Below are 15,677 nucleotides of genomic sequence, written 5' to 3'. Positions count from 1 at the left end.
GGACCCGACGCAACAGAATCAACTTTGTCTTTCTCGGCTTTCTCACCCGACGGCCCGTAGACGGACACGCTGTCGGAGCTCTGTGTTCACGTCTTTTTGCGCTGATTCTGAGCTTCAGCTTTTGTCTCTCTCCAACCAAAATTCACCGAACCAGCAGCAAAAGAAGCAGCAAACTGCGCTTCACATTTGGTCAATGTCGTCATGAATTCCCTCTGACTTTTGCTGTTTTGCTTCCACCACGATAAAAATCACACTTCATGCACAGCTAGCTCTCTCTCTCTCTCTCTGTACTTCAAGAACAGTTTCCCGTCTCAAATCTGTTTTCTGCATTATTCATTTGCTTATTACCCAACAGTCTACCGTTGATTACAGCGCTGTCGGCCGCTGTATTTTTCTTTTCTTTTCTTTTTTTTCACTTAAATGACCTCGGACAAGAAAGCATAGTTTCTGCTGTTCAATACTGAAGAAAAATAAACTTTTTAAAATTATGCAAAATTACAGAATATTTTTAAGGTTATCTGCTATAAAAAGCCAGGCCAGAAAAATCTCCTTCTTGTTTTTCTGTGTTTTATTCTCAGTTACTTTGACACAAAAGCATCTGCTGTGATGTTCACAATTCTGATGAAGTCTCACATACATCAGTACTGATAAATGATGAGAATTATAATATTTCTGACAGTCTGAGGCTAAATTGAATCGAATCAGGACTTTGAGAACCAGAATCGAATGGATTATTGAAATCAGTGATGATACCCAGCCCTAGTGAGGCCCGACAGAAGTGGATGTAGCTGTGGGTAATAAGAAAAGATGAAAATAACTATTGATAACTTTTTTGTTAAGTTAAGGCCTGATCCGTCTGAAGTTCATAGCCAGCTCTGACATGGTGCCATTAATCTTTGAATGCTGAAAAAACACAGTGTATCCAGAAAACACATTATATGCTGCAATAAATGCACTGCCCAAGTGCCCCCTCTCCCCACTGCCTTTCAGCAGCATGCAACAGCAAACAGGTCGTCAGAGGAGGCTGATGTGATGATTAAGTTTAACATTGTCTACAATATTGCCAAAGCACTTTAAGTACAAGATTGTTAGTTAATAATTTACAAATGAATATTGTCTGTATGGACTGCAATTTCCCCTCCAAAAAAGTGCACATGTAAAACTGCGGTTTTAAGCGATGCGGTTGAAATATTTGAGTGCGCCTAACTTTTGTGCCGGTGCGCCTAACTTGCACCGTTGATGTGAGTTTCTACTCAGGGTTTTTTCTTCCAGTACAGAGCAGAAATGTTTTTGTTAAGATACTGGATACTTCGTGTTTTTCTCCACAATTTTAATTATAAGCTAGATATATTTCTTCTAATGAAATTAGTTTGCTAACACCAACAGGGATGAGTCAGGGAGTCAGTTGGGCTTGTGAATCATGATTCATGCGTTTGGAGTCTTTCTTATAAGTTAATTTATGAGGCTGATACTTTTACTGTTGCTACCACTCTACATGATTTAAATAACCAGATCCTGCAATGAGTGATTTAAAGTATGTCTCTCTGAATGTAAAAGGGATAAACAATGTTAAAGTAGTGTCTGATGCCTCTGTTTTACCAGATTGAGTAAGTTTTGATAATACATGAGAAACCAGTGCTGCTCAATTTGCCATCATGTGCAGTAGCCTTTCAAAAGCATTCCTATGCCTATGAGTTGACAAAGGACAAAGCAAGATTTAGTTGTCTTTAATGTTGACAACCTGATGATGATGAACTGAATATGATGAATATAAAAAATTACACTACAGAGAAATAGAAGTGAAATATTATTACACATTAGTGTGTTATTATTAAACTGCATTTGTAGTAAAAAAACAAGCTGTGTAAAGTGTAATCTTATTTCTCCGAACATTTCATTATTCATTTCGACACCAAATTGAGAGGAGTTAAAACTAAAAAGTTAAGACTGGCCCTGGAGTAAATTTTACTCTAATTTTGAGTGGGACAAAAGGTTATTTGAAACAGAGTTGAAATCAACTCTGCAAAACTGACACTCATTTTTTACTGTGTAGAGTCACGTGACCACAGCATCACCTGTTAACAGGAAGAACTCTCACAGAGGTTTTTTGGATAGTTTATCACACCACCCTGCCACATCCCTCGGGATGAATAAAGTACGATCAATCAATCAATCAATCAATCAATCAATCAATCAATCAATCAATCAATCAATCAATCAATCAATCAATCAATGAATCAATCAGTGAATCAATCAATGAATCAATGAATCAATGAATGAGTCAATCAATCAATCAATCAGTGAATCAATCAATCAATCAATCAATGAATGAATGAGTCAATCAATCAATCAATCAATCAATCAATCAATCAATCAATCAATCAATTAATCCCTTTCTTCTCTAGCTAATGCAGTGCCAGGTGTTAATGTGACCGAGGATTAAGCTGGTAGCATTATGTGGTCCAAAGTTTTTGGACTGTTCAAATTGAAACATATGACCCATTTGTTCAGATAAAGATAAACCAAATACAACATGATTTGGCTTCTATAAAGTGTGATATTATTTTCTGTTTTGGATGATCAGTAAAGCAGAGATACTGGAACCAGCACGTTCATCATGTTTATTGTAACAGATGACAGTAAATGTTGGACTAAGTGAAGCTGGAAGATGTGATTCACCACCAGAGATGGGCAGTAACTGTAAACCGATTACTTTTTTCAAGTAACAAGTAAAGTAAGGGATTACTATTGCAATAAAGGTAATTAGATTACTGTTACTTTCCAGTAAGCACGCTGCGTTACTGCATTGCTAAACTGTAATTTTGGCAGTCCCTCATTCCGTGTGCTTCATATTCCGGTTTGCCTGTCCTGTCTCGTCAGATAGATTCTGTTCGGCTGTGTTCCCCAGGTGTGTGCCAAGCTAAAGCTTGTCTCACGACAATGATATTAGCATGTGTGACATTCGTGGTAACAGACTTGTGCAGATCAACAATGGATTATATATCGAGTGCGGGAGAGAGTATGACTGTGCCGCCTTTAAAGCATGGAAGTACTGACCTTACTTTGAGTTTGTTTCATAAAAAGTGACAAAAACATTAGTGTCCGCTATACACTGAAAACTTCTTTCTACAGCGAAAAAAACCCATAAACTTCTGAGCAAGCACCAAGTACGCTGCCACAGGAATGTGAAATTCACAGAGAAACTCCCGGATCCTTCCACTAACATGACCGCTGCAGCACACCTGCACCAGGGCAAACCTCCGCCTACCCCACTCCTGCTATACAGGTGAAAATAGATTGAAGAGCAACAGGGCTTAGTGCCGCTGAGTCTTGGTATTTATTGATTTTCTGCTGTGTTTTACTTGCATCTATTTGAAAGAGTCAGTGTAAACGCAAAAAAAATGTTTTATTTTATATGCTGGAATGTGCAGAATATAGGTTTAAATGTTAAACAAATTTCTTCAAGTCAAAGACTGTTGCATTTAATTTAATTTTTGCTTGATGCATAAAGTTAAAAGACTAAAACTAATAAAGCAAGTTTTAAAAACAAACTTTTTCATTTGATTACATTTTATATGATGGATTATGCAGGTAATTATTGCTTTATTACCTATTCAGCTTGTGTGTCATGTTTTTAAAAAGTAACTAACTAAGCAATTAATTACTTTTGAAAACAAGTAATCAGAAAGTAACAGGATTACTTTTTTGGAACCGTAAGTAATTAGTTACTGATTTTTTTTTCACAGTCACATCATATTAATATAAAAATACAGAAAAAAAATCAGGAAGGGGGCAAACACTTTTTCACTTGTGATTTACCTTGAGGTCAGATCAAATTTCTAACTCTGTAACTGCATGAGTCTGTGGACAGTAATGAAGCTTTTACACTGTCAGTCGGCTCCTCGGAATCATTTACTGTAGAATCACTGATTAAAGATCTGTAGAACTGATCAATAATGTCTTGATACATGCTCAGTCATCCAGGTAAGAAAATTTCAAAAAGTTGATTCTGTTCATCTGGATGTGATGTTTTCAGTGGGAGAAAGATTTCATCACTCATCCATGTAATTTATTCAGTCTCAGCTGACTGCAGGTTCATTAACAGCTTAACTGATGTCCACAGGCTCATGCAGTTCCAGAGTTAGAGATGTGGTTCTGACCTCCGAGTAAATCACCATAATCAATCATGAAAATACTGTTGATGTGTTTATCACACTTAAATGTTTCAGGTCTTCAAACAAATTCAAACTTTACTTTGTCTAACACGTACTGTCATCAATAATGATACTGTATGTAGCGATAAAGTTTACTTTGACTAATGAACATGATGAACCTGCTGGTTCCAGTATATTTGCTTAACGATAGATAATATCACACTTTATAAAAGCCAAATCATTTTGTATTTAGTTTATCTTTATCTGAACAAATAAGTCACAGTGTTTCCATCTGAACAGCCTCAGTCCTCAGTCGCATTAATACCTAGGACTGCATTAGCTAGAGAAAAAAGGGGTGTGGCAGGGTGGGGTTATAAACTACAGATGAAACCTTTCTGAGAGAGTTCTTCCTATTAACAGGTGATGCTGTGATCAAGTGACTATGTCATCTGGCTTTTAAAGCAGCTCTCAGTCAGACTGAGGCAGTTTGTTAAGAGCACTCAGGAACATGGCTTCATCTTTTCTCTGCTTCACCCTCCTCTTCATCAGCATCCGCACTGCAGGTATGATCAATGCACTGATCAACACACTATTACCAATCAATACATCCATCTTTGGTCTGTATATTGTTGATCAATACATGGTTCATTGATCAATAGACTCATCAATATAACATACAGTTTATACTTTATCATCTATTATACAGCAGGTATGATCAGTTCTCCACAGTCTGCACTTCACTGATGTTCTGTTTTGTTCTTCAGATGGATTTTTAGAGTATAGGGTGGAACGCTGTGAATTTAACTCCACTGCGCTGAAGCACATCGAGTACATCTACTCTCGCTATTACAAGAAGATAGAGTACATCAGGTTCAGCAGCAGTGTGGGGCAGTATGTTGGATTCACTGAGCATGGAGTGAAGCTGGCAATGCTCTGGAACAATGATACTGCACGGCTGAATTCAATGAGACAAATGGTAGTGCAATATTGTTACCATAACATTGATGTTCATGATCGGGCTGTTCTAGCTAAGTCAGGTGAGTGTGTAGTTGCGCAACATCATCAGGGCATCATGTTCAGCCACACAGCGACCAACACTCTGAATCACTCAGTTTAATCCTTAAACTCCTGAAGGTTTAAATTTGTTTAGAAATTTGGAGTCTACTGGAGTTCTGTTTCTTTAAAATTCAAGAAACAAAGTTTTTTAACAATGAAAAGTTTTTTATTAAATTATTTCAGGATTAATTAAAACTTTAATTAGAAGTTAAAAAGTAGAAGATGATTTAACAAATATTTGTGTAAATACAGCTTGCATTGAATGCTGGTGGCAAAACTTGAGCTTCTTCAAATCCGATTTTTTTGTCTGCTTGTTCACACTACAAATAAAATGCGACAGCAAACGCTCTCGTGTGAACCCTTAAAGAGGCCCGCATGTGCAAAAGAAGACGTCACACACAACGCGCTCTGTTTAGACCCAGAGCAACAGTATTGTTTGACTGATGGCCCTTAATATAAAGACTTCGGACTTTACGTTTCCCAATTTTTGCTTTAAGTTATTTTGTTATTTACATAATAATGTAAATAACCTAATAATTATCCTTATTGCTGTTTTAGAGAGGAGTGGTGCTTCAAAGGATAGTTGCAGATTTCTGTCAGAATCTGCAGATTATACAGTATAAATAAAATGTTCATGCTTCTCCAACGCTGTCTTCCCAACAGTTTCACTGGATGGCCAGGAAGCATTTGCTTCCTGATACTGTTAGTGTTAATTAATAATTGCAATTTGAAAAAAAGTGTCATTTTTTTTACCAGGATGTCCTTCAATACACTTATTAAACAAATATGTAGGACTGCTTTTTTCCATTTGTGCAACATCTCTAAAATTAGAAATATCCTGTCTCAGAGTGACGCTGAAAAACTAGTTCATTCGAGAGAGTGATATTATGCCCCTTATGTCAAACAGAGTGATTTATGACCCCAATAAATTATTCATGAGCTTAGGGTGTAATAAAGGAAGTAGTAAAAATACGATATTAATAAAATTATGATATTAGAAATTATGAATTAGAAAGAGAAAGCATATTTCTCCTGTATTGGCTTCCCTTCAGTGGCTTCCTGTTAAATCCAGAATTTAATTTAAAATCCTGCTCCTCAATAATAACCTCATCTTATCTTAATGACTTTACAGTGCCATATCATGCCATTAGGCACTTCGCTCTCGCACTGCAGGCTTACTTGTCATTCCTAGAGTATTTAAAAGTAGAATGTGAGGGAGAGCCTTCAGTTTTCTCACCAAAACTCTTGCTCATAGGGGTCATATGATTGTTGCATTTTTTTTCTTATTTCCTTATATTAATGTAGGGATTTTACAATAAATTACATAAAATACAATTTTTACAATAGGCAACTGTTGTGATTTGAAGCAATATAAATAAAATTGATTTGAAATTTGCAATTCTAATTTATTTAATTACAAATAACCAAAATTATGCCATTATTCTGACAGCTAACACATTTTCTATAGGTAGATTACAGATGATTCTATCCCATTACACATAATATTGCCACAATGGTAATATAATGTCTGTGTGGTTTTTAGTTCGGCCCAGTGTCAGAATTAAGTCCAAGACCCCACTTTCTGGTCACCATCCTGCCATGTTGGTCTGCAGCGTCTACGACTTCTTTCCCAGTGAGATCAAAGTGAGCTGGCTCAGAGACAGACAGGAAGTCACCTCTGATGTCACTTCCACTAAGGAGATGGCAAATGGTGATTGGTACTACCAGACTCACTCCTACCTGGAGTACACACCCAGGTCAGTCCACATCAGATCCTGGTTCATTTCCGGATCCATTCTGTGAGTGGTTTGTGAATCAGTGGTCTTTGTGTTGAAGGTCTGGCGAGAACATCTCCTGTGTGGTGGAGCACGCTAGCCTGAAGGAACCTCTGATCACTGACTGGGGTAAATACCTGTCTGTCTGTCCACAGAAATATGTATTTGACTGCTAACCTGTCTGTTTGACTGTTGGCCTCTATCTGTCACCTGTCCGACTCAGAGCCGTCCTCAGACAAATCAACTCCTGAATCAACCACGCTGATTGCCATCGGAGCCTCTATACTGACCCTGGGTCTGATCTTACTTTTGGCTGGATGTTTTCTCTACAGGTGGAAAGCCCCAGGTTAGACCAGGACTCACACTCACAGACCATTTGGCAAGCGTTTATGTCAGCCTTTTTGTTAGCCTGTTTATGTTCTATATTCACTTTCAGCTAGTGAATTTAATTTCTCACAAGTTTAGACAAGTTTTAAGTCCATATTTAGGCCCCAGTCTAATTTCACTGATGCGTTCAAATGTGGTGGATCCCAGCTATCCCTGAATAAGAGGTCTGGATTGGCTCTCCATCTAAAGGGCCTGAGTCTGAGCTTTTATTACAATTTTTTATTCTAATATTGCATTGGAAGCTAAATTACCAATTAACACAATCACATGTGTATTTTTGAACTCTATATTTTATCTGCTGTCCTCTGATTAGATATTAGTCCCTTATTTAGACAACCTCAGCTGCTTCAGGCCTCAGGCATCTCCCTCTCAGACTTATAGGATTTCACACCAGTTCAGACCCGTTTTTCAGAGCAGACAGAGTCCATGCATTTAAACTAGGGACTTCACTGAATCATTGTTGTTGATGTTTGATTGAGATCAGTTGTCCTCATGTGGATAAAGAGTTTCTTATTGACTCTGTCCTTATCTCTTTATCTAGATCATACTCTGTTTTTCAATTAATGAGGCAGGATCCTGATCCTAGTCCTGGCTCTTTCTGATGGAGTAAGAAGCAGCTGATTTGTGTGTTCAGCAGACTCATGATCTCTGGAATGGGCGACTCTGAACCTGATCCATGACCAAACTCATGTATAGATGTTTAATTAATGTCTTTGAACCACAATAAACATAACATTTCACCTGTGTGCTTACTTACATGCATCAACACATTGATGTCACTGTACACTGTTTAAAACCCTTTAGTGTTCTGGTCAACCAATTGGTAGAGCACATTTTCAGGCCCTATATCTAACTGAGGCTTTCACTGAAATTGACCTACCTTATTGAGTCTTTTCTACCAATTGGTTTACATCTGTAATGCCAAAAAAATCCATCAGAAGGCACTGCAAATGGAAACTGTTGGCTCTGCTTATCCCTCTCCCAATAAAACTAAGGTAGGAAGATAACATTTTTTGATATATGATAGTGTTGGAGGACTTACTAAACAGATGTATGTCACTTGACAGCATTAAAAAAGTGAAATTAAATGTTTAATATTTTTTTAAAAAGTGGTCAAACAAAAGGTTTATTTGTCCCTTTGTGGTGCTAATGCTAACATAACCTAAATGTTATTAAAATTGACTATTTGCCATAAAATCAGACCACTAGACCCATTTTGTTTATCCATTGCTATTGATAAATCACATTAAGTGTTAGCACAGCAAGAATAGGCTGAAATAATTTCCTCAGTAAGTCATTTTTGTAACTTTCTGATGATTCTGATGATATCACCCACCTTCAACCACAGTGTGTTTGAGGTCATGGTTTCATATGAAGCAACAAGGGCTGGCACTCTCCACCAATATATTGCCAACAAACCAGATGAGTGTGGCTTTAAATTGTTCTGCCAAGCAAGTTCATCTGGTATCATCCACAACTTGCTGCTGTATCAAGGGGGGTCTACATTCTTCAATGCTCCCCTGAGTGAAAAGGAACAGAAGCTACCTGTAAGGGGCCAAAGTTGTAAAAAAAAACCACTATGCAACCCCATAAAAGAACCGCAGTTCTTCACAAGTTTCAGCTTGGTCCAGAACTTGCACACCTCCTTGGGTGTCAGGTGCATTGGTACTGTATGACCAAACTGCACCTGTGGAGCTCCCCTGATGGCAGACAAAGACCTGATGAAGAAGGGCCATGAAGCCTGTTATTACAGGCTGATCAAGGTCTGATTGCAATGCAATGGTTTGACAAGAAATGTGTCAACCTCCTAAACATCATCAGATCACCATTCCATGCCCATCACTCATCCCTGTATATAATTAGCATATGGGAGGAATTAAACTTTCTGATATGCTATTGCACCTGTACAAGACAAGTTACAAGTTAAAAGTTAAGGAGATGGCATATTACACTGTTTGGATACATCCTTGACTTGAATACCTGGTCCACAAGAGGGACTGTGCCCTACCGGACCAGAAACCGATGGCTCTCAAAAGGTTTCCACCTGGCTGTGTCTGAACCAAGTTAACAAGCCAGCATCTAGAGTTGGACAACCATGATCCAGCTCTCCAAGACCACAGAATAAATGCTACACCCTAAGACCCCAACGACCAAAACCACAAGCAGATGTGCTTGATTTGCACTATTCTATTTTAAACACAAAACTCATTTTTGCACAGTAGCATTCAATCAGAAGTGGCCTGAATGAGAGTATTTTGTGCTGTAGCACATCTTTCACATTTGCAGATGAAAAAACTATGTATTTTGTTGTTTGATATAATACTTTCATTTGATGGCATGGAAACAGCAGTGTTCACTGGCATGCTACTAGAAATAAACTTTATCCAATGGCCTGGATAGTTTTGTTATTAATTTAATTATAATTCGGCACTTTATTTGATTTTTTCTCAACTGTATTATCTAATGTACTTGTATTTGCATGACATTTCATACTTTTACCATAGATGGACATCTCAACTGTTTGGTAGAAATCAATATTTTAAAAACTAAAGGGTCTATTGAAAAAAGAAATATTGATTGTATATTATTAAATATATTATTAAATATATTATTAAATATTGATTAGTCACCCAAATCAATAAGAAATGGAAACAAAACCATTTCCATTGCTTTTTTCTTGGTGAGGACCTCAAAGGGTTAAACACTGACCATGAAACCACTGTTATGCAGCACCGAAAAGTGTTTTTCTAGATCACTTTTTGTTAATTTCTTAATGAACAAATAACTGTGCCAGAAATGTTTTTTGTTTGTTTGTTTGTTTGTTTGTTTGTTTGTTTGTTTTACTGAGAAATCAAAGTGGTTGAGTAAGGTAAACCTGCCCAGGATAGAAGTGATGTTATTCTATTATTAAAAAAAATATCTATATTTTTAACATTCATGATTCTCATTTATTTTGGTTAGTTACATCACTGCTGACCCTCAAACCTAACATGAAAGAGCTTACCCAATGGTAGACCACTGCTGATAAATAAAACAGCCATTTGATCTCATAGTTACACCCAACAATATTATCTATAACTGCAGTTCCCAGTCAACATCGTAAATTTTAACATTCTCATTCTGGTTTGGTCAATAAAAACAAAATGCAATGATTTGTATTCAGGCAACAAAAGCTTGGAAAAGTCACTGTTACTAAAGTGAATCAGCTGGAGGAGCATTTAGAGGTTAATTGGCAGTAAGTCAGTAACATGACTGACTTACTGAGTATAAAATGAGTATAAAAAGAGCACTTTGAAAAGATAGTTTCTCAGAATTAAAGACAGGCAGAAGTTCACCAATCCATCCAAATGTGCATCTACAAACTGTGGTACTATGCATACTCTCTCTCTCTTCATATGTGTGTGTGTACAACAGTTTTATGTTAATGTACAATCCTTGTTTTGTGTGTGTGTGTGTGTGTGTGTGTGTGGGGGGGGGGGGGGGGGGGGGGGGGGGCGCGCCAGAGGGAGTGTTCGCCCAGGGCGCCAAACAGGCTAGGACCGCCACTGCACACACACACACATATAAAGAGAGAGAGAGTATGCATAGTATGCAAACAGCTACCAAACAGCCATCATAATTCGTCATACAATGAGAACAGGACAAATCAGCAACTGACAATGACTAATTAATATTAAAATCTGTAACATAATGGAGTTTAGTCTGTTACTGTTTTTACCATTTCTTTTTGGAGCAACTGAAATCCACATAATTTCCTTAGGGATTAATAAAGTATTCTGATTCTGATTGTTTCAGGATGACCTGCCATTATCCAATGACACATCTGCTTACCTGTATCTTTTGCTCGTTTCTCTTCCTCTTCTTTACTATTTTTTCTAAACTGAGCACCTGATGGCTTTGAACTTTTCTTGTCCATCTTCCATTGGTTTTAATTTTGCACTCCAGTATGAACACCCATCCCCCAACCCGAGGATTGCCACAACATAACCTAATAGACCTACACCCCAGTTCACAGATTCACTTTGTCTAAGGTGTATTTCTGGGATTTCACACAACCCAGTATTCAGATCGTGAATACATAATGGGCTTGGATTTACAACATTATGAATGAAATGTGCTCTATTTGGGAGCAGCCGGCCCCTCCCCTTTCGACGGGTTAGGGTTAGTTAGTTAGTTAGTTTTTCTCAAAGTAAAACTTGAGTCTATCCATTGTAAAATCAGACTTAGCAATGACATCGCACAGACGTCCGAGCTCCATATACCGGTTGTTAAGCTTAACATAGGAATGCTTTATAAACATTCAGAGATGAACTTACATACTTGCTTTACTTCTTTGGGATAGCTTGCTCAAAGATGAAATGCTGGTTTGGCAGCACGTAACGAGTCTCCAGATGCTTTCAGTGTGAAGTAACTCCAGACAGCCGACAGATCTCGCACGCAACAGCTGCTCTATCATGTGATACATACTGCTCCGACATGCTAAGGTACCACTCACTACCTGGGTTACGCCATGTCACAAGTTTTGTGAGGTGCTTTTGAGATATTTAAGGATCGGGTTACATTTTTTGTTTCTCCCTGATATCCAATCCTGGAATTTAGGTCAGGATCAGACCGATACCAATACTGTATATACTGTAAGAAACTGCAGAGCACACAGGAAACATTTATGACACAATAATAAGAGTTATACATGATTACAAGTGTGTGAGTCAGTGTTGTGTTTCACTTCTTCAGACTCATACATTGCCACGTTTTGTTTTTAAAATGTACATTTATAAATCAATAAAATATGTTTAACTGTACTATTAATAATTAACAGTTTTATATAAATAGAAAAATAGCATTTGTTTGTAACACAATTTCAACTTATCAATAAAAATATTAAAGCTTCAAGTACAAGGTTTAACCCTTTAGAACCGGTCGGAGCGGGCACGCTCTGTTTTGCGTAACTATTTTTAAATCCCGGTAGCTCTGCAACCACGTAAGCTAGCGCAATAATTTTTTTTGCATATGAAACCGGAGGAGTTGTACTTACATCTTATACCATCAGCTTGTCCTAGGTCACAGTTTCCTTCCACATATAGCTTTGCAAAAACTGCATAAAAAGCGCTTGCTTTTAACAGCATACTAAGTTTTCATGCCTTTCCGACCCATTCTGACTTGAGAAGACAATGGCTGGTAAACATACGGCGGGATCATTTCACGATTACCTCTCACACCAGAGTCTGCTGCAGACACTTTGCCAGTGATCAACTCATAGAGCCAACAACCCTCGACGGTCGAAGGCGGCTTATTAAAGGTGCTGTACCAACACTTTTTGAGTGGAATGGCTATAAAGTTGAACCACCGCGGCGTAGTGTTTGGGAGAGAACGGAGCGACGCCCTGAAGGAGTTCCTCCTGACGATCAAGAAGAGCACAGTCTTACAAGAGATCATGACTACTGCTCAGTCCCTGAGCCGTCTGCATTGGACATATCTGCATCAGCTGCAGAAGACCTGTCCAAAGACGTGGAGACTCTAAAGAAGGAAATACAGGAGTTATGTGTCCAGCGAGAATTTGGGTTACAGCGTTTTGCTGGCTCCGACAGTGACATCCGATTCTATACCAGGTACACCTCAGTTCTATTCAAGCTAACTGTTTAAAATATACCAAGGTCACCATCAGTTAAATATTCGAAAGTTTTTCCAGTCTTAATGAAAACAAAATAGACATTTACTTTTTCTCTGCTGATTGTATGTTTCATGTAGATGCTTTAGTATTTAAACGATATCCTAATGCTACAGGTAAAATACAACACCAAATAGACTCTTAATCAGACTATTTTATACAGCATACCATTAGCATATTTGTCACAGTTCACATTATTTTTATGTCAGTGTGTAATGTTAATTAATGATTGACACATGTATGTCTCTCTCGTGAATAGATTTCCAAACTATGATCATTTGATGGCATTTTGGTTTTCGTAGTTAAACTAGTCGTAGTTGTGTATATATGATGCAGCACATAACTTAAATCCTTTATCTAATTTGCTGGCGGGGGTAGTCGTCACTCTGCAAATCCGATGAACATCAGTGATGTTTAATTTTGGGAGCTCTTGTAGGCAGAGAGTGTAGAACGTCGCCATGGTTTAACCGCACCGGAAGCACTGGGGCAGGACTACATAGAACGCGGAAGTGATTGTGCAAGTAGTCCATAGACGTCAGCACGAACTTTTGCATGTCCGCCATTACCTGCCCGAAACCGGAAGTGACGTCATTTTTGCGGAAATGTAGTCTTTTTTTTACCATCAGGGCCTCAGGGCCTATACTGGTCTTTTTAAAAGTTATGTTTGACTTTATGACTTTCTGTGTCATTTCTGGGATGCTTAGGACTCATATTGCACTGCTGGAAATAGTTTATTTTGATGCATATGCTGCTTTTTTGCAAATTTGTAGTATAATATTTATTTTCGTTTTTCCTGCAGTGTATAAAAATTGGTGTATTTCAAAAATAAAACTATGAAGACACTCAAAATAAATTTCCTGTGGTAGGAAACTACTTTGTGCAATTTTTTTGTATTTACAGTTTTGAGGGATAAGCCTCTTAAATTTCTCTAACTAGAAATATATGTTAAAAAAGCAAAAACGATTTTCAATTTTTTTGTAGTTTATTGCACTTTTTTACATTTTATGTAATTACTATGTATTTAATACATACATATTATTAAAATTTAGGCTGTAATGGTTGTATTGATGTATAGCAACTTGAAATGCTCCCAAAAATGGCTCTACAGCATGTAAAAATATAATATAAGCTCTGGCGGACTTGGTTCTATGGTAGGGCTTAAAGGGTTAAGGCTCTAAATGAACACGCGTCTGAACTCACAGATACAGTCTGGCAGTTTTTATGAGATCAGACAATAAAGCAACAGATCACTGTGGAACACAAACACCACTTATTCTGTAAGAAAAAAAACCCATATCTTTCTGACTTCCATTATTAGATGAGTAGAAATCCTGTTTTCTATTCAGACAGTAAATGAATGAAAAGCAGCACAGAAGCAGCAGAGCTGCTGTCAGTCCACAGTAGAGGCTGATCTTTCCTCCACTTGATGTCTCAGGTTTTCTCTCAGGTTCAGAACAATCCCTCACTGCTGTCTGTCTGCCGTGCATGCTGGTGCCGAAATCCAGGAGGGGAGGCATGGCAGACCCAGGATTGGGCCAGCAGAGGGAGAAGGTGGTGAGAATGGTGGCCGAGCTGGCGGCCATGCAGTGAGAGCAGGTGGCGGTGGCACGCCGTCAGCAGGAAGAACTGCGGAATCAGACCGAGCACCAACTAAGAAGAATGTCGGAGATGTCTATTGTCGCGTTGTAACGTGCGGTGGAGATGAAGCCAGCCGTGGAGGTGTGCAGGTGGATAGCGAATGAGCAACAGCTTCTGACTTTCCAAAAGTACTCATTTATTTACAATATCAAGCTGAGGCTGAGGCTGGACCAGGCGAAGCTGAAGCTGAGGCTGAGGCTGGACAATATCAAAAATAAAAGTGCTACCTCTACCACACATTACACGAGAGCACACTAGTCCGCGTACACACGGGAGCATCCATTACAGGAGGAGTGCGAAGAAGAACAAAAAGGGGGTGACACACCAGTCATGAGACAGGAGGCGCTGCCATGTGGTCGTACACTGCATTACAACAGCAACTGTTACATAGTCCCCCCTGGTGATAAAAAGGCTGTCCTCAGCCGTACACAGCTGAAAAAGCACACACCACACCTAACAGTACCCTATACATAGAGGTTACAGCTAAGATTGGTGCACACACACAGGGCAAAAGACCATTTAAAAATGAAATTGGTGAAAATAAGACAAATATATACAGTGGAAAATCAGTTTTCCTAGTTTTTTCACTTTTTTTTTTTTAAGTAAATGCCAAGAATGAACCTTAACGCACTACAGAGCCACAAAACTGGATTAAGTGGAGCAAACAGAAACATCTACATATCACGACTCAAAATAGCAATGCAACAAGACAGCATCAAACAGGTTTAACCAAAACATTTCACTTCAGATCAAGCCTGGTTGTGTGAAAATCATTAGTCCATCTTTTGTTGCTCCAGCCAGACGTAACTCTTGGGCAACGTCTGGGCCTGAGATTGTAATGTCCACCAGCAGCTTGGTGCTGGACAGATCTGGGTGAAAGACTGTCTGAAACAGCGCCCACACCAGAAGAAGAGTCAATGTCCGGTAAATCAAAGGGGAATGGCTCAGAGTCAATGTCAGTGTCTGCAGGGGGGCCAGGGTGGGCCTGAGAGTCAGAGT

General features: G+C 38.5%; 1 protein-coding gene across 1 annotated transcript; it reads left to right on the top strand.

Annotated features, from left to right (window-relative positions):
- The first annotated feature begins 4,659 nt into the window (after window positions 1-4,659).
- LOC146635756 (H-2 class II histocompatibility antigen, E-S beta chain-like) lies at window positions 4,660-7,936 on the top strand. The gene is made up of 6 exons (XM_085348879.1): window positions 4,660-4,717; window positions 4,919-5,191; window positions 6,754-6,967; window positions 7,047-7,114; window positions 7,209-7,331; window positions 7,914-7,936. Exons 1-6 carry the CDS (start codon window positions 4,663-4,665, stop codon window positions 7,934-7,936), a joined length of 756 nt encoding a protein of 251 aa, XP_085205005.1. The 5' UTR covers window positions 4,660-4,662.
- Window positions 7,937-15,677: the final 7,741 nt, after the last annotated feature.

The sequence above is a fragment of the Diplotaxodon limnothrissa genome, linkage group LG3 (genome assembly GCF_057381915.1).
Source record: "Diplotaxodon limnothrissa isolate DT_005_m linkage group LG3, D_limnothrissa_male_GT1.1, whole genome shotgun sequence".
Taxonomy (NCBI): domain Eukaryota; kingdom Metazoa; phylum Chordata; class Actinopteri; order Cichliformes; family Cichlidae; genus Diplotaxodon; species Diplotaxodon limnothrissa.
This window is presented reverse-complemented; position numbering and strand designations above follow the sequence as displayed.